Here is a 17,434-nt window from a genome sequence, read left to right on the forward strand (position 1 = left end):
TTCAAACGGACTCGTGCTTCCACACTGTGGCGAAAGCTAGAAATTACTGCTTTTGTTTTACCCCACCCGAGTTACCCAACCAACACGAGATTACTTTCGCTTATCGCGACATTTGCAGGACTCATTGGCCACGGTCTTCTTCCTGCTCACGCAATATCATTACAATTTGGATGATTGCTTTCATGTTCAACAGTGCCAGGGGAACAGAAGTGCCGAAATTAAAGGAATGAAAGAATGAATAAATAGAACAATAAATAAATAAATATTTAAAATATTAAATAAATATTTTATCATTTAAAATATGTAAATAAATAACAATTGACATAAATACTGAAATAATGAAATACCTCATGACACATATATTTATTTAAATGATGTATTTATTTATTGAACTTTGGAACGCTTGGTCCTCCATTATATAGTATGCTGTTCTGTACTAGTTTTTTTTACATTAAAATTTTCAATTATACAAACATGAGCCGTCTTAGAATTTGAAACAGGATATCCGGTTCAGTTGCGGAAGTGCCTTGACACAGCTAGCTTGTTGTTGGGGCATTTCAACGCTAGCTAGCCGAACTCAGCAACTCGAACAACACACTTCAAACTTCGCCACTCTTTTTGCAAAATGGGTTGTGACGGTGGAACGATTCCCAAAAGACACGAATTGGTGAAAGGTCCAAAGAAAGTCGAGAAGGTTAGTTATGCGTCTCTTTTTAACGAGTCGGTTACGTTGACAAACATTGCCAGGTTGCTAACAGCTAGTTAGCGTGTGGGTAACGTCAACATTATACTGTGGTATTGTTCTGACTGTTTATATCTGAAGCAATTCGCGTAACGAATTTATTTTTTTTATATGTTAAAGTGTTCTAGTTTCTATTTTTCATCTGTTTGATTATATTGACAGGGCGATAGCTCTCCTAACATGTAAGGTAGTCGCCAAAACAGTATAAATTAGCTTGCGATGTATTTTATTGTGAGAGACATTTACATCGCAATGAGCAACGCTAACCATAACGCTAACGTGTTGTACAGTTGGTTTGTTTATCTTTCCTGGTTAGACTCTAAACTCAACGTGCACTTTTAATTTGGTGTGTGATTATTTTAAATCCCTTCCAAATGCCCTGTAGGTTGACAAAAATGCAGAGTTGGCCGCCAAATGGAAGCACTGCGCCCTAAGTCAGGAGAAACTCAGGCGTCCAATTGTTGCCTGCCAACTGGGAAGGTCAGTGAACTCTTTGTATTTGTTCATCAATATCAATTAAATCATCATAAATATTGTTGTAATGATACCAATTTTTATTTGGTATCATTACAACCTGGTTTCCTGTTTGGCTCTAAGCTGCCAACCACCTGCAGTTTATTTGTTTAGCTCCAATCACAAACTGAGTTTCAGTGAAATGAGGCGACATGTGCGGTGTTTCCTCTTCCTGCGCACGTAACGCTTATTTTTAGCTTATAATACTCCTGATCTTTTAAATGTTTGGCTTTATCACCATGTCATATTGAATATATGCTAAATATATCTGTATAAAAAGTATTGAATCAGAATCATCTTTATTTTGCCAGGTATGTCCAAAAAAAAAACACAAGGAATTTGTCTCCGGTAGTTGGAGCTGCTCGAGTATGACAACAGACAGTCAATTGACAGAGAATACTTTTGAGACATAAAGACATTGAGAAAAAAAGTCACTGAGCAATAAAAGGTTGCGAGTAATCTGGTAGCGCCGTTACAATTTTTCTTTATTTTTTGCCAATTGTGCAAATAGATGCATAGTCCTCTATCAATTAGAGCAGTTTGAATTACTAATGTAGCAATAGTGCTGTGCAATGACCATTGTGCAAAGGGCACCGAGACTACAAGGAATGTACGCAGTTTAAAGTGACCCGTAGTGCGATAACCTGGGAGAGTGTCGATTGTGCAAATGTTGCAGATACTCCTCAGTAAGTGTGCAAGTGGTGCAGATGCTACTCTGGCATGAGTGGGCAGTACAGTGAGTTCATGAGTAATGTATAATTGGCCCGACAGAAATGTGACAACAAACTCAAGACAAAAAAATTGGGAGCATGTTGCAATGGAATTGTAAGTTAGCTGTTTAAGAAGTTGATGGCAAGAGGGAAGAAGCTGTTGGAATGTCTGTTGGTTTTAGTTGGCATTAACGGTTCCGTTCCTACATTTTTATCAAATTAAACTTTATTTGTTTAGCACCATTCATATAAAAAAAAATGCAACAAAGTGCTTCACAAAATTTTTTACAAATTGCAGCAAAACAACAGATCAGAAAAGACTACTCCCACGCAAAGAAACACAAGCACACACAAATGACACTTAGACAAAGTGACTGTATCTTGTAGGCTTTATAACAAAGATGCTGTCATTGAGTACCTTCTGGATAAGTCTGCCGAGAGACCTAACACCGATGCTGTAACGCACATCCGTGGAACCAAGGTATGTTTATGTCTTGTTTCTAGTGTCTCATTTACTGAGCATCACTACCCTTTTCAATTCACACTTGGAATTTTTGTCTCTTTCTGCAGGATATAAAAGAGCTCAATTTGACCGACAACCCAGAGTGGGACGGAGAGAGAAGGAACACTAAAGGAGACAGATATGAGGACATCCATTGTGGAATGTTTATTTGCCCTGTTGTTGGTCTAGAGATGAACGGCAAGCACAGGTAAAAACAACAAGCTTGGGGTGGATTTACGCTGTATGGTTCACTTGGCGCAATTAGGAAATGCGTCATTGCAGTGTGAAGAGAGAAAAAAAATGCATGGAATTGGTTATCTTGATGTCGGAGTCAGGCCTCTTCTAACGTGCTGTGAAAAGTTTAGTTTGTGCATGAAAATACATGTTGTTTATATATTATTATTTTTATTTTAACTATTCTGTTGTCTTTGCCTGATGTTTACGCTTATGGAGTTATTTACGTGCACTTTGTAAACACAACCGATATCGCATATGTGTTACTTGAAATGTACACGGAAATAGAGAGGAATTTTTTTATATATATATTTTTTTTAATGTTGCTGATGTTTCCGTTGTCAGGTTCTGTTACCTACAAACGTGTGGTTGTGTTTTCTCGGACCGTGCCCTCAAGGAGGTCAAGACGGAAATCTGCCACAAGGTGAGTGGACCTTCCAGTTTTGCCTTATTCAGACAACAAAAATCAGATCAGATGTTTATCAGGTCAGATGTTTATACAGGATTAAGCAACATTTTCAAGCAAAAGTGCATATCACTAATGTTAAATTTATGAGCGACGGTAGCATTTATTTTATAGTTGTAAAGGGTTATTTGTAGTGTGATTTGAGAGTCATAAACAATGGCTTGCCTAATTTCAGAGGTGTATACTTACCAAAAAAAAGCATATTTTTAAAAGTAGTAAGGTCTCTCAATTTTGTGGAATAACAGGAATTAACTGGAATGTCAGGGAATTTGCAGGAATAAACCAGAAGTGTAGTTGTGAACTTAAAATAGAAGATAAAAAAATGTATCCTTATGTTTATATACAATGCAATTTGTATAAATTCTTGGTAATTCCCCTTAAGTTTTATTAGTTGTTAAAAAAAAAAAGTTTAAAATATCCTAACCTCCCATGGAAATGTCCTGCCCTTTTGCAACCCTATTATGCAGTGATGGTTTTGAACTTCGTCTGTTTTCTATCACAATAAATTATTCATAAAAAAATTTGTCATCTGTCAATCTTTCATACCCAACATATATTTTCATTATCAAAAAAGAACACTTTTCCAATTTAAAAAAAGAGACACTCTTTACAATAATTGACCTGAAACAGTATGAATGGTAAACAGTGCGCATCATCCCTTGATTTCCTATTTTGGTCACCGCCTGAATGAATGATCCGGGACAGCATTACAAGCCGTGATTTCATGCAGCGGCGTACTTGTCGTGGTTGCCGATGCTCTGTGTGGCCAGCAGCCATGACGACTCTATGGGAACGGTGGCATTGCTCAGCATTTTGTTCCTGTGCCACTGCTCCAGACAGTCCAGCGCCTCGGGCAAGAAGTGGTTCTCAAACTTGTTGGCAAACATGCTGTTCTTCTCGATGAGCCACGGCAGGTCCTTTATGCCGTAGATGCAGATTTGTCGCACGTAACGACCTAGTAAGCGAGAGGAGGAATTTTGTTCCATTGCAGATAAAACCGACTACGGTGGTGCCTTGAGATATGTTGGCAGGGAACTCAACTCAATTCACTTCAACAAGCTGCAGTCTCAACTCAATTCACTTCAACAAGCTGCAGTTTGGCCAATAGTGAGCAACTGTCTAGGAAAAGAGTAGTTTATGCTGTTTGTCACTCCCATTTGAAGTTTCCTGTCAAACTAAACATAAAACTGGGAGAATTACGTGTGTATTTAAAAGAACAACATAGCTTTGCCATAGGAAAGTCTACTTAGCTTAATCCCAACAAAGAATGCAAAACGCCATAGCCATTAATAATTAATAGCACAGTGTAAAAACCCTGAAAGTGACAGATACCTGAACACAAAGTAACATGGAGCAACACGTAGATGGTCAATATGTCAATATTCTCAGGGCTATTTACTTCATCCTCTGCAAAAAATGAGTTTTATTGCAACTAACTCAGGAGTTGTGACCATCTCTATGTATATGTTTGTATTATATTTCCTCCAGGTGGCTAAGGCACGCACATCAGAAAGAGCCACAGTTTCACAATAAATTAAACCTGAGGCATAACAAATTAGATGCTTATCTCATGGTGCCACTGTATTAAAAAATCTTGTTTTGTGGAGCAAGTCATCAGTTCCCCTTGGCAACATTTGCGTCTCTTTTTACAGTTGTTTCATAAGAGTGGAAAACCTAAGTTTCATACATTGATCTCTCTCCACCTAAAAGAGAGACATAATTGTAGAAAAAAAATTGTTGTTGTGTACAGTACCTTTGCAGCCGTTGTGCACCTTTCCTTCATGTTCCGCCCACTTGATAGCCCGGATGTCTCCTTCCCAGCCACCACCTATGTTGCTGCCTGGTGCCTCTTCAGATACAACACAGAAGCAGGCAGAGTAGATCAGAGTGTTGTGTGGCCTGCTACAAGCTGAACAATATCACCATTACATAAAAAACGATTTTGTGGCCCTTGACTGGGTTATCGTTTCATTGGTAAAGCACACATCTGCACGGTGTTTTGACAGTCAAACCTTCAGGTTGCTTTTTATCTTTTTAGTATGCCCTTATTGCCTTACCCTAATCAGAACTCAGATCCGCGATACACTTTCTAGTTTACCTCGAATTTGGTTGAGCGTGACCCAGTAGTGTTCATCCGGACTGTATGTATCCTTGGACCACTCCAGGAGGTCACAGGCTTTGTGGCTCTCAAGAACAAAGTCGACAAAGCCTCTTGTCAGCGCGTAGTAGGCCGACCCAAAATATATTTGCAGGTTGTGAGGAGGCGGGTCTTTCTTCACTCCCGACCCGATGAGCGCTACGTGTGAACCGACAATCTCCTCGTATCGGAGCTTCGTCCGGCTACTTATATGTGTCGGCTGCTTAATCCCCGGCGTCATGTTCCTGTCCCGCCACTCTTTGCTCTGCAAGTAGCGCACCAGCTCCAGGTTGCTCTTGAGCGGGAAGTCCTGCCCGCACAGATTGACCACCTTCCTCCAGCCGACCTCGGACGCGGCCAAATCGGTCATGCAGTTCAAGTCTGCCTTCAGGCGCGAGAAGCCAGCGTAGGTGACTATCTCGCTGCGGCTGGACAGGAAGACATTTTTAAAGCAGCCCACCAGCTTCTGCACAGCTGCCCAGTACTCCTGTGGAGCCTTGGCATCCACATGAATGCAGTAGACATTTTGTGGTGCGTAAATCGCCCGCAGTAGCCGCACTAAAAGCTCCAGCTCTTTGTGAACGGTCAGGATGTACGCCAGCGGGTAGTCCTCCTCCTCGCGGCTCAGAGGTCTTGTAATGAAGTGAAGGTCTCTCATCAAATTAGAGCACTGAAGCTTGTTGTCAGTAATGTATCCTTCTATCTGTTGAGAGGAAAAATGCAGGGCAGCCTCAACAGGTTGAAGCGCTTAGCAATGTAATACCAAGTTCCGTACCTGACAGTCACGCCGATGCCATTTCATCCGTCCGTCAGCGGCAGGAAGAAAAGCTCCGCAGTCGGCGGAGAAGGAGCGACACGGTGGAAGTACTGGCACCGGGGGCTCTTTTGGCGTAATTCCCGTCAAGTACATAACCAAAAAGACCGTGACGCTCATCCCAAGGCACAACAGGAAGCTGCACTGGATCACCCTAAACCTGCACATAATCAACCTTCTTGCTGTCGTACTGATAGCGTTGCTGCCATAGAAACTGCAAAGGAGACACCACATAGCCAAAATTAACAGGCCTCATGGGAGCTTTTTAAGAAGGTCAAGTATGTAGGATGGTGCTAATTGATAAAATGAGCCTCTGTATGTATTAGGAGTAAGAAACTTGGGCTTTTTTCCCCTCCCTTTGGGACTCCCCCTACAGTTGTGAAGTGTAATTTATTAAGCTTAGTAGAGATTTAAGAGTGGTAATCATGTTTTTAAGGAAGAACACCACAGTCAGAGCAGATTAAAGGGGTACGAAATTGGGGGGAAAAAAATGAATATATGTAGATAAATATTTTGTTGGTGGAATAAGAAACATTTATTCATCAATTTTTAGCACTCTCAGGGGACCGCCTTGTCGAGCAATGTCGACCTCTGCTGTCAAACGAAATTAACATTACAACTGCTCTCGCACTTGCGTTGGGAACGTCACATGACCAAATGTAGAAACCATGTTAGCGGACTCCTCTTGTAGCGTTATTATGAATCCTACACGCGTTATCGGCACATAGACGCCCTGCTGCAGGACATGTGCCGCTGTAATTTAATAATAATAATAAAAATAATTCATTTTATTTATGGGCGCCTTTCATGCCGCACAATGTCACCATACAAACATTGTTAAATGAAATCAAGCAATACAATAAAATAACAGAACATTAAACAGTAATTAAAATGGCAAATGATATGGGAAATGTTCAAGTGAATAGGCAGTCCGGATTATATGTGTCCTGAGTTTGGATTTGGAGAGGGTTAAGCATGGAATTGTGGGCAGTACAGGTGCATCTCGATAAATTACATTAGAAAACGTCATGCATTTCTGTAGTTTAATTTGAAAACTCATCTATTGACTACATAGAGTAAACAGTTTTCAGATTTTATTTATTTTTTAGTTGATTTTAGGTTACCATGAACAAAAACCCACATTTTACCATCGCCAAGAAATTAGAATGTTAAATAAGAAGCTGTCAAAAAGATTGTCATATAGAACTGTTGGAATTGTCCTCCGAAAAAGTATTTTCTTGTGTTGGATAAACTTTTTTTTCACTTTTCACTTTTGGAATTACAATGCTGCAATACAATGAAGTCACCTACAGCATTCTAATTCATTGAACTGCACCTGTGGTTTGACATACTCACAGGAACTTATTTGCAAGTCAAACTCGTAGCACCATGCCTAGTTGACATGTTTTTAGTGAAATTAAAGTAATCTCACATTTCCTTTTCAAGATGTATTCTTAGTGCACAAATAGCAAAAACTTAAAAAATGTTACCTGTGAGGCAGTATAGCTGTCTTTTCTCATCATCAAGACAACTCATCAGTAGTCCATCGAGGGTCTAAATAAATGGTAGACCTACTTTTTAAATTCCTGTTTGATTTTCTTGTCAGACTTGGGTCATGGTTGTTCTTGGTCGCGAGTATCAGAGGGATGGCGCGTTCTTTCTTTACATGAGCTCACACACTTGCCTGCCCCCCGAGACCAGGATAATAGTCTCTGCCTGGTTACCAATGGTTGATACACACGTACACCTTGCACATAAACACGTGTACTCTCCCTGAGGTTATCCTCCCCCACATGGTCCCCGACTCACGACTTTGTATTATTCTCCTCAGATGTGTTCCATTGTTGTTCTTAGTTCCAGTTAGAGGCGCAATATCGAATCAGAGTGTCTCTGTCCCGCTTGGTCTCGGCTTTAGAGGTCCGTTCAATCCGTATGCTACAGCCACACTGGCCTGTCTGCAGCCCACAGAGTTTGTTTGGTGCTTGCTCAGCTCCTGAGATGATCCCTCCTGTGTTGGACAGAGCACATGGCAACAGCTCACGCCCACCGGGCCTGTATTGCTGGGACACAATAGAAAGCACCCCTGCCCTCCCGCCGGTTACTCCGAGCTTCCATATTTGTGTTGGACTTTGGATTTGTCTTGTCGTCTCATGAGGCACGCAGCATTCTAACGCTTGGGGTTATCAGTTCAGAACATGTGATGTTGTGCTTCCCGGAACCACGTTTGTTCCATTGTATCTGTCATAAGCTGTTGGAGATAAACCAAATGATGCAGAATTATCTGGCAAGAGCTGCTGGTCTTTTGGATGCTTTGAGTAAAGCGCTGTCTTTGATTTTATATACGTTGTTGCGATACGATATCTATCGGTCGAGTTTGTTTGTACTGTCTGATGTTTGATAACGTTCGTTGTGTCTGCTGCGATTTGTATGTGTGGTTCAGTGCGGGGACCCCTTTCAGAACACGGACATCGTCGTGCTCAATGGAACAAAGGAGGAGGTGGGAAAGCTGAGGGAAAAAATGGAGGAGAGGCGATCCAAAGCCAAAACTAAGGTGACTTTTATTGTATTGTATTGTAATGCTCTCGCAAGTGGTCAAGGAAACACACATCCACTGGTACGCTTCCAATCACTTTATTCAATAAAAGAAATGCGTAATGAGCATATTCATACAGTAGCTTCTATGGCCCACAACTGACGCCCACAGTCACTCAACACGCAGACTCGGCCGTTTCAAGCCACATTCGCTCAAAGTCACAGTTACAAAAATGTAGACTATGAAGATGGTGACCCCACGTGTACAAAAATAATTCCAGCACCTAGTGTAAGGGAAGACCATCTCAGGGGGAGCCATCTTCACCAGGATCAAACAGATCAGCCACGGGGCACTGGCACGGATCGCCCCAGTGCGGTGGCGTAGCCGGAGCCACTGCAAGCCGACTCAGGACCCCATGAGGCAGGACCGTGCCCCCTCGTAGCTCCACGTGTTGAAGGCTCCCTCTGAGGAAACATTGAAGTTTTTAAAATGATACAAAAACGATACAATCAATCAAATTAACTAAAATGATTTAAAACGTAAACTGTCAACAATAAAACCACAAGGAGGCGGGTAAAATGGGTGGAGGACATTTGTTTAAAACTTTCTTTTAAGTTTACAGCCACTTCAGAGGGGGGAGAGCGCTTAGTCACAGTTTGCACCAAGACCTCGCGCTGGACAAAGCTGGTGATATTAACAATTCAAAATATATTTTTACCTGATTACTCAATTAACCGATTGGACAATCGATAGAATACTCTGATGTGAGAATATTTATTTGCAGACAAATTTGCAAGTCTTTATTCTATTTACTAATGACTGCATTTTGTCGTGTTTTAGAAATCAAAGAAGAGCAAACCTGCTGAAAGTGTGTCTGCCCCGTCAGAAGCAAAAGGTTTGTGTGAAGCATGTAAACAGCCCTTGCTGCATTTTCATCCTGTTTCTTCCAAAAAAAAAACAAAAAAAAAATAATAATAATAACTAGTTTTACCAGTAAAATTATTTTGTATTTTTTAAATTCAACATCACCAATTTTGAAAAGTATACGAGACCTCACACCGGAACAAACTGGCATGTGTGTGCTTTCTGCTCTTATCGGGTGTGGTGTACTCGAGATCAACACAGCACACACAGCGATATCTCCATCGGCAATCACGATTCTCCTCCTTCAAACCAGATTCCTGTCCTACTACCAGACCCGTGAGTGCCAGCACAGTGCCACAGGGCATCCAGACTGTCAAAAAATATGAGGAAGAAGAAAGAAGTAAACAGGTTTCTGCTCCATTTGTGTCTGGCAACAGCATGAGCTTCAAGTCTCTTCCTGATTGGCTGTCGTTCCGTTTCATGCTGCAATCACGGAGTCCATGGCTCGGCAGCACTCTGTGTTAAACGCACTCATAAGAATTCTCAATCGTAAATTTTGAACTGTGTGTGTGTGTGTGTATGTGTGTGTGTGTGTGTGTGTGTGTGTGTGTGTGTGTGTACCGCGTAGGCGTTCACGGCATAAGCAAAACAACACCGCAAACAATTTTCCAAGATCGTTTGGGTTTTCAGTGGACATTACACTGATTTACTCAAATGCCTTTAAACAAACTGACGCATCCTGACCCAACATCACGCGTTCTGCAGGAATATCAAGGCAGCGCTCTTCCTCCCGCTAACAAGGCAAAGAAAAGTAGCGTTTGAGATCAGAGGCCTCACGACTTCTGCGCGGCTTCACTGGTGTGGTTTCCTGTTTGGCTCTACGCTCCCAACCACCTGCAGTTTATTTGTTTAACTCCAATCACAAACTGAGTTTCAATGAAATGAGGCGACGTGTGCGGCGTTTCCTCTTCCTGCGCACGTAACGCTTCTTTTGAGCTTATAATACTCTTGGCCTTTTAAATGTTTGGCTTTATCACCATGTCATATTGAATAGATGCTAAATATATCTGTATAAAAAGTATTGAATCAGAATCATCTTTATTTTGCCAAGTATGTCCAAAAAAACAAGGAATTTGTCTCTGGTAGTTGGAGCTGCTCTAGTATGACAACAGACAATCAATTGACAGAGAATACTTTTGAGACATAAAGACATTGAGAAAAACAGTCGCTGAGCAATAAAAGGTTGCGAGTAATCTGGTAAAGCCGCTACAATTTTTTTTTTGACAATTGTGCAAAAAGATGCAGTCCTCTATCAATTAGAGCAGTTTGAATGACTAATATAGCAATAGTGCGGTGCAATGACCATTGTGCAAAGGGCACCGAGACTTCAAGGAATGTGCGCAGTTTAAAGTGACCCGTAGTGCGATAATCTGGGAGAGTGTCGTGCAAATGTTGCAGATACTCATCAGTCAGTGTGGCAAGTGGTGCAGATGCTACTCTGGCATCAGTGGCAAAGTATTGGTCAACAACACATGTGCAAATAGTGCATCGTAGCGAGACTACTACAGTGAGTGCACGAGTAATGTATAATTGGCCCGACAGAAATGTGACAACAAACTCAAGACAAAAAAATTGGGAGCATGTTGCAATGGAATTGTAAGTTAGCTGTTTAAGAAGTTGATGGCAAGAGGGAAGAAGCTGTTGGAATGTCTGCTGGTTTTAGTTTGCATTAACGGTTCAGTTCCTACATTTTTATCACATCATACTTTATTTGTTTAGCACCTTTCATGTAAAAAAAAAAAAAAAAAAATGCAACAAAGTGCTTCACAAAAAAATAAAACAAATTGCAGCAGAACAACAGATCAGAAAAGAGGCGTCCCTCCTACTCCCACGCAAAGAAACACACGCACACACAAATGCATATACACTAAATGTGAGTAGTTTCGTGGCTCGCCACTGAGGATGGCACTTTTTCTACATACAGTTGTGCTCATAAGTTTACATAGCCTGGAAGAATTGATGATTTCTTGGCCATTTTTTTCAGAGACTATAAATGATGATAAAATATTTTCTTTCACTCATGGTTAGTGCTTGGGTGAAGCCATTTATTATCAAACAACTGTGTTTAGTCTTTTTAGACTGATGGATGGATGGATCGATCAATCGTTCTGTCTTCCTTTTATGCCGGAACAGTTTTACGTTGTCTCGGAATCATCTTTATTTGCCAAGTGTGTCAAAAACACACAAGGAATTTGTCTCCGGTAGTTGGACACAGTCGAGTTTTTAAGCTGCCGCTGTGGTTTCTTAGTATTATAATGGATATTTATTGAGAATTGGAGTCGACCAGAACAAGGCTTATAGAGGGCAGTGAGAAAAGAAAACAAAAGACAAAGCACTAGCTGTAAACAAGATGAGGAAAGTAAATCATGTTGTTTGCCTTTCTATGGTGTTTTACATTGTTTGTTAGTATCGAGCTACTTCGTAAGGCAAAGCTATAGTTGTTTTTAATACACAAAGTGTAATTGTCTTTGTTTAGTTGGACAGTAAACTGCAACTGGGAGTGGCAATAAACAGCTTGAAGCCTTTTTTTGTTTTGTTTTTTGAAGAATTGTTCACTATTTTAGGAATAATAACAATGAACATCCGTTCCCTTACATTCTGCAGGTGACACACAAGTGGACGAAGTGCAAAATGGCTCGCTAGAAAATGGTGGCGAAAGCAGCCAATCAGGTAACGATGTGTGAAATTTCAACCTGTGTATTTGTTCTATTCATTAGAGAGAGTTTTTTTGGAGAGGGAGGGGGTTCCTCTACAGCCTCTCATGTATTTGTCTTTTTTGCCTTTCTTCTCCCAACCTCCAGATCAGGCGGGAAGCTCTGGTGCCTCACGCCTCTCGAGCTCCCTCAACGGCGACAGGCCCTCGTCGGCCGCCTCCAAGCGATCCATCCAAGAGATGGAGGAGAAGTCGGAGGCTTTCAAGTCCCTCTTCACCACCCACAGCTCTGCCAAGCGCACCAAAGATCAGACCTCCAACTGGGTCACCCATACGCCATACCACTTCTAGCTCTCAAACACACATCATCTTCCCTGGCGCCGCCTCACGTGGACGCATTCCGAGCGTGTTAGTCCACAACTTCCATGTTTTGTTTTGAAAATGTTCTGGACATTTTTAATGGCTCCCCAGGCTGCTCACACGCTCTTATTGTGTGTCGTCACCCACGCGTCCCTTCTCCCACTCAGGAGCTTTGAGAATTACACCAGGAGTGTTTGTTTTTTTCCCCTCTTGGTAACAACAATGGCCTTTTCATACCAAAGCTTTGCTCTTTTTTCGTCCTACACCACATTGATTATATTATAATGCTAATCCTGCTGTCTTTTTTTGGTATGAAAACAAAATCCGCCATTCAAAAAAATCCTGCAGATAGGAGGTTTTGCGTTTTGGCTATCAATTTGAATTCAAGTGGCAGCCCATTCTTAATCCATTGGGTTTAATATGACGTTGGTCCACCCTGCGAGCAACGGCTGCTTTAACTACTGGGAAGGCTTTCCACTAGGCTTAGAAATTTTTGAGAACTTTGAACCATTCTTCCAAAAGTGCACTTGTGAGATCTCTTAATTCATCCCAAAGGTTTTTCTATCCGGTCTCATCCAACATTAGTGTGAGACCTCACAAATGTGCTTTAGGAAGAATGGTAAACAAAACAAAAACAAAAATCCCATAAACGCACTCCTAAACTTTGTGGAAAGCCTTCCCAGAAGAGTTAAATCTGTTATAGCTGCAAAGGGTGGGACAGGGTGTCAGATGTCACTTAACGTTTGTATGCAAGTCAAGCCAGGTGTCTGAATACTTTTGACAATGTGAGGTTTCTTATCTCTTCCCACACGTTCTCCTCATGACAAGAACACACACACACACACACACACACACCACTTTTTAAACATCAAAACCGATTATTACAATTTGAGAGACCCCGCACGCAATGAGGTCAAAAACATTTTCCAACCACACCACAGGTTAATTGCTCATAATAATCTTGAAAAGACGTTCGAGTATCGGGCATTTGATGACTTTGATCAGAAGGGGGAAATGCTCAAATTTGGCCGGATTGTAGTTTGTCGATATGTGTGTACCCTGCTTTAAGACATAATGATACGTGTCATTTGTATTCGCAGTGGATTGTTTCTTTATGGAATAAGTGTCAAAATTAAAAGTCCTATAGAGTCCTTAATTTCTATCTCAGAAGAGTCGTTTTTGCAATTTCACCGGAATATGCATAACTTTTGTGTTTAGAGCGATCAGGCGCACGGAACATGTAAAGACGAACCACGGTAACACGTGACGACGACAGCAGGTACGGCTTCCGGGTGAGCCCTTCAGGGGAACATCGCAAACGAGAAAGTCACACAAAGTTAACACCTCTCGCGCTGTTTGTAGTTTCTAAACTGGTTCTCCGCTTGTGGAGCTCATCCACAGGATCACGCTACTCGTGTAGCCAACGAAGTGTCTGTGGAGTGCAGACGCCAATGTGCAGAAACGGCCACGGGGGGTCAGCAGATGCTTGCAGCTCTAAGTCTAAAACCTCAAGTTCTTAACAATAAAGAGGCAAATATAGAAACATTTATTTTATTTTATTCATTTATCAGTTCCCTGCTATTTATTTATCCAAGATTTATCCCACTGAGCTATAAATTCTTCCATGCAGGGAGTTTTAACCAAGATGTTGAACTAAAAACGACAACCAATATACACAGTGTTGTATTTAAAGGTCAGGACTAAATACATAGGATCATACACTTGTCTTTTTATAAGTACAGTGAAACCTTGGGTTGCGAATTTAATTTGTTTCCTAACTCCGTTCACAAACTGAAACATTCGGAAACTGAGGTAATGTTTCCCATTAAAATGAATTGAAATGCAATAAATCCGCTCCAGGTGCAGAAAGACGTTGTATTTACCTAATTTTGATCAGTGTGTGGAACTCTGTGAAAAGACCATTTTTATGATGATGACATAACAGTGGGCTAGCTTGCAAATCACAGCCATTTCGGGTAGTCTTGTTTATGTTCACTGTTGTAACTGCTAGCCCGAAATGGACACCACCTCCCACAATCCAGTGCACAGTTTGCGTTGCATTGTGGGGTGTGGCCTCCATTTTAGGTTAAAAAAAACAAAACAACAACAACAGAACAAAGATACCTAAAGTGTGTAGCCAATAAATGTATAATTAAATTGCAGTTACTTTTCGGAATATCCACGATTACAATTTCAACAATTACAATTACAACTTTGTGGGTTTATCTGAGATTTACATTTGGACAAAGTAGGACTCCTAATGTGTAGTTAAACTTTGGACCACATTTTCATCTTTATAATTGTGGACTTTTTTTAAAATCTAAATTGTGCACCTTTGTCATTAGGTCAACATGTTTTCCACCTTTTACAAATACAATGCAACCAGCACATTTTAAAAATAATTTATTTACAGTCCATCGTGTTTTGTAATCAGTGTATGATTATTTGATTAAAGAACAAATAATTCAAAAATAATGATGTATGGGTTTTAATCCACTTTTTTTCCGAGGAAACATCCAAGGGTCCTGTTGACGTATTCATTCATTTTGACACCATGCTTTATTATTATTATGATAATTATTTTATTTCTTTAGCCAATGAAGCAATTAAATCCAAACATTAATGATCCAGTGAAACATGGAAAATAAACACATCGTTATCCAGATAACATAACTCTAGTTAATATTTACTTTACTTACATCTTAAGTCGATGAACTGCCAATTCTATTTTTTATTTTATTTTCTCTGTGCGTTTATCCAGCATTGTTTTATGTATTCATACTTTTACACTAAAGAAATGCCACCAACAGATAAACAAAAACAAAAAAATATAAAGACATCATAATACCTGTTTTTATAATTGTATTATTTTTTTTATTTAGAATTGCCGTAAAAAGAAAATTAATTCATAATGTTATACAAACTAACAAGAAGCATCGTCAGAAAGCATGCATGCTCATTCAGTTTAGTACACCAAGTTTCTCCTTTGCGAACTACATTTTTTCCCTCCCTTTAGTTTTTCTTTGTTTTTTCCCCCCCCACTCTCCTTTGTCCCTGAAGTCATTTTCAGTCCAATCAGTCAATTCAGTCTAAATCATTTGGCAGTTTGGCGAGTGGCTTCTTCTTTTCTCTCGAGGACGCTTTGATGTGTTCATTAATTAAAGCACAAAAGTATTTGCAAGATCAGATAACAGGAGGAGTTTTTGTCCTTAAAAAAAAAACAAAAAACCTGCGTGGCTTTTGAAAGCGGATTCTTTGGGTCACCCCGAGGCGATGCGGCCTTTTTTTTTTTTTTTTTTTTTTGGGGCCGGGGAGGGGTTATAATGACCTCATCTTGAAATTTCCCTGGGAGTGCTTTTAACCCAATATCAATTTTTTGTCCTGCTTAATAATAGTCGATAATTAGGCGGATATGAATGGTGTTAGTCATACAGGCATTTAAAAAAAAAAAAAAAAAAAAAGTTTTATGACTGTCCCTTGTGGAGTTCCAAGTTTGCCAAAGTGGAAATGAGTTGAATCATCTTCGTCTTTCAAAACTAGGCAAAAACGAAATCGCGCGCGCGCGCGCACACACACACACACGCACGCACACACTACGACAGATTTGAATGTGTGTCTGGATCACTGTTTTGGATTTTTCCTTCGCTCAGGTGTGTCGCGCCGGTGCGCGGCGCATGCGCGGTGCGCGTGAGCGACCAGGTGCCGAGCTGCATGCATGCGTGAAGCTCGCGCATGTGTTCCACTCAGTGCGCCGAGAGTGAAGCCTTGCAGATGTCGGTGCTGGACAGGGCAGACTGGAGGGTGAGTCCACGCTCAATTTATGATGATTATTCATATTTCAAATGCTTCATTATTCATCATTTGGAATCTTATTTGAACTCCTAAAGAATTTGAGTGGTTTATGGGCGAGTACTTTAGGGAGCTTTGGCGCTCTAGGCCTGATTCTCCGGAAATATGGGAATACATATTTTGAATTCATGCAATGCAATAATCATAATAATAATAGTCATGACATTAAAAATGATGGTGAAAGTAACGACGCTGTTGCATGAATTTAAAGCAGATCATTTTAATCTGCAGAAAATTGACTATACGTAGAAACATCCTTGAAGGCTCACGTCAATAAAAAACTAATAGCATGAAAAAGCGAATTATTTGATAGATTCTATTCGTTTCCCCCCATTATAACCACATATATTATTTGATTCCATTGAAACTCGCTAATTGAACGGAATACCTCCATAATATATACATATGCATAAATACTTTCAAAATAGAATCATAATAATAATAATTCAAAAAAATCCAAAAATCCAAAAAACAGCTTTTCCCAGAACCGTCTGCATTTCAAAATGTCGTTAAAGGCCGCACACACGCGCGCACACACGCGCACACGCACACACACTGCGTGCGTGCCGTTCAAAACGCGAGGCCAAGCGTAATGAAAGTTCCTTTAAATCGCTCCTCTGTCCACTCTGACGTAATATATATTGATATATATTTAATCTGCGCACACTTGAGTTAATCTCGAGCATCTTGTTGTTCCCACGTGCACGCACGTTTGCACGCACGCGCACATTGCTCCACTGGAGCCACGACACCGGCTGTCCTCAATTCCTCTCTCAAATGACCTCTTAACGACTTTTAAAAGGTGTTCTAGTCGTCACTGATACACATTCGTGCAGTTGTAACGCCACTAAATAATAATAATAATAATAATTTAAAAAATATATATAGATATATAATATGCTTTTGGAGAGTTTATTTATTTTATATTTTGGCGAAGCTTCAAAGCGTGCTCGTGTCGGACTTTGCGGAGCTCCACCAAAAATGCAAATGAGCTCAA

At 40.5% G+C, this 17,434-nt stretch overlaps 2 protein-coding genes across 3 annotated transcripts; one reads left to right on the top strand and one right to left on the bottom strand.

Moving 5' to 3' along the window:
• The first annotated feature begins 524 nt into the window (after positions 1 to 524).
• Positions 525 to 13,744, top strand: rtf2 (replication termination factor 2). 2 transcript variants are annotated; one of them, XM_061687716.1, is made up of 10 exons: positions 525 to 694; positions 1,128 to 1,222; positions 2,353 to 2,446; positions 2,536 to 2,675; positions 3,047 to 3,125; positions 8,559 to 8,669; positions 9,492 to 9,546; positions 9,829 to 9,923; positions 12,180 to 12,245; positions 12,377 to 12,465. In XM_061687716.1, the coding sequence occupies exons 1-9, from the start codon at positions 626 to 628 to the stop codon at positions 12,216 to 12,218; spliced, it is 777 nt and encodes a 258-aa protein (XP_061543700.1). In that variant the 5' UTR covers positions 525 to 625; the 3' UTR covers positions 12,219 to 12,245; positions 12,377 to 12,465. The 2 variants fall into 2 exon arrangements, with proteins under 2 accessions (XP_061543700.1, XP_061543699.1); XM_061687715.1 differs by lacking the exon at positions 9,829 to 9,923 and having other exon boundaries at positions 12,377 to 13,744.
• Positions 3,700 to 8,098, bottom strand: gcnt7 (glucosaminyl (N-acetyl) transferase family member 7). The gene is made up of 5 exons (XM_061687717.1): positions 7,609 to 8,098; positions 6,080 to 6,332; positions 5,266 to 6,007; positions 4,921 to 5,016; positions 3,700 to 4,122 (listed from the first exon to the last, which is right to left on the bottom strand). Exons 2-5 carry the CDS (start codon positions 6,284 to 6,286, stop codon positions 3,890 to 3,892), a joined length of 1,278 nt encoding a protein of 425 aa, XP_061543701.1. The 5' UTR covers positions 6,287 to 6,332; positions 7,609 to 8,098; the 3' UTR covers positions 3,700 to 3,889.
• Positions 13,745 to 17,434: the final 3,690 nt, after the last annotated feature.

The sequence above is a fragment of the Phycodurus eques genome, chromosome 10, assembly GCF_024500275.1.
Source record: "Phycodurus eques isolate BA_2022a chromosome 10, UOR_Pequ_1.1, whole genome shotgun sequence".
Classification (NCBI taxonomy): domain Eukaryota; kingdom Metazoa; phylum Chordata; class Actinopteri; order Syngnathiformes; family Syngnathidae; genus Phycodurus; species Phycodurus eques.

Coding starts and splice junctions, on each gene's coding strand:
- rtf2 (XM_061687715.1), top strand. CDS start 626: ATGGGTTGTGACGGTGGAACGATTCCCAAAAGACACGAATTGGTGAAA. Junction 8,670..9,491: donor GATCCAAAGCCAAAACTAAG/GTGACTTTTATT, acceptor GTCGTGTTTTAG/AAATCAAAGAAGAGCAAACC. Junction 9,547..12,179: donor TGCCCCGTCAGAAGCAAAAG/GTTTGTGTGAAG, acceptor TACATTCTGCAG/GTGACACACAAGTGGACGAA.
- gcnt7 (XM_061687717.1), bottom strand. CDS start 6,286: ATGTGCAGGTTTAGGGTGATCCAGTGCAGCTTCCTGTTGTGCCTTGGG. Junction 6,008..6,079: donor GGCATCGGCGTGACTGTCAG/GTACGGAACTTG, acceptor TCCTCTCAACAG/ATAGAAGGATACATTACTGA. Junction 4,123..4,920: donor GGTGCACAACGGCTGCAAAG/GTACTGTACACA, acceptor CTCGCTTACTAG/GTCGTTACGTGCGACAAATC.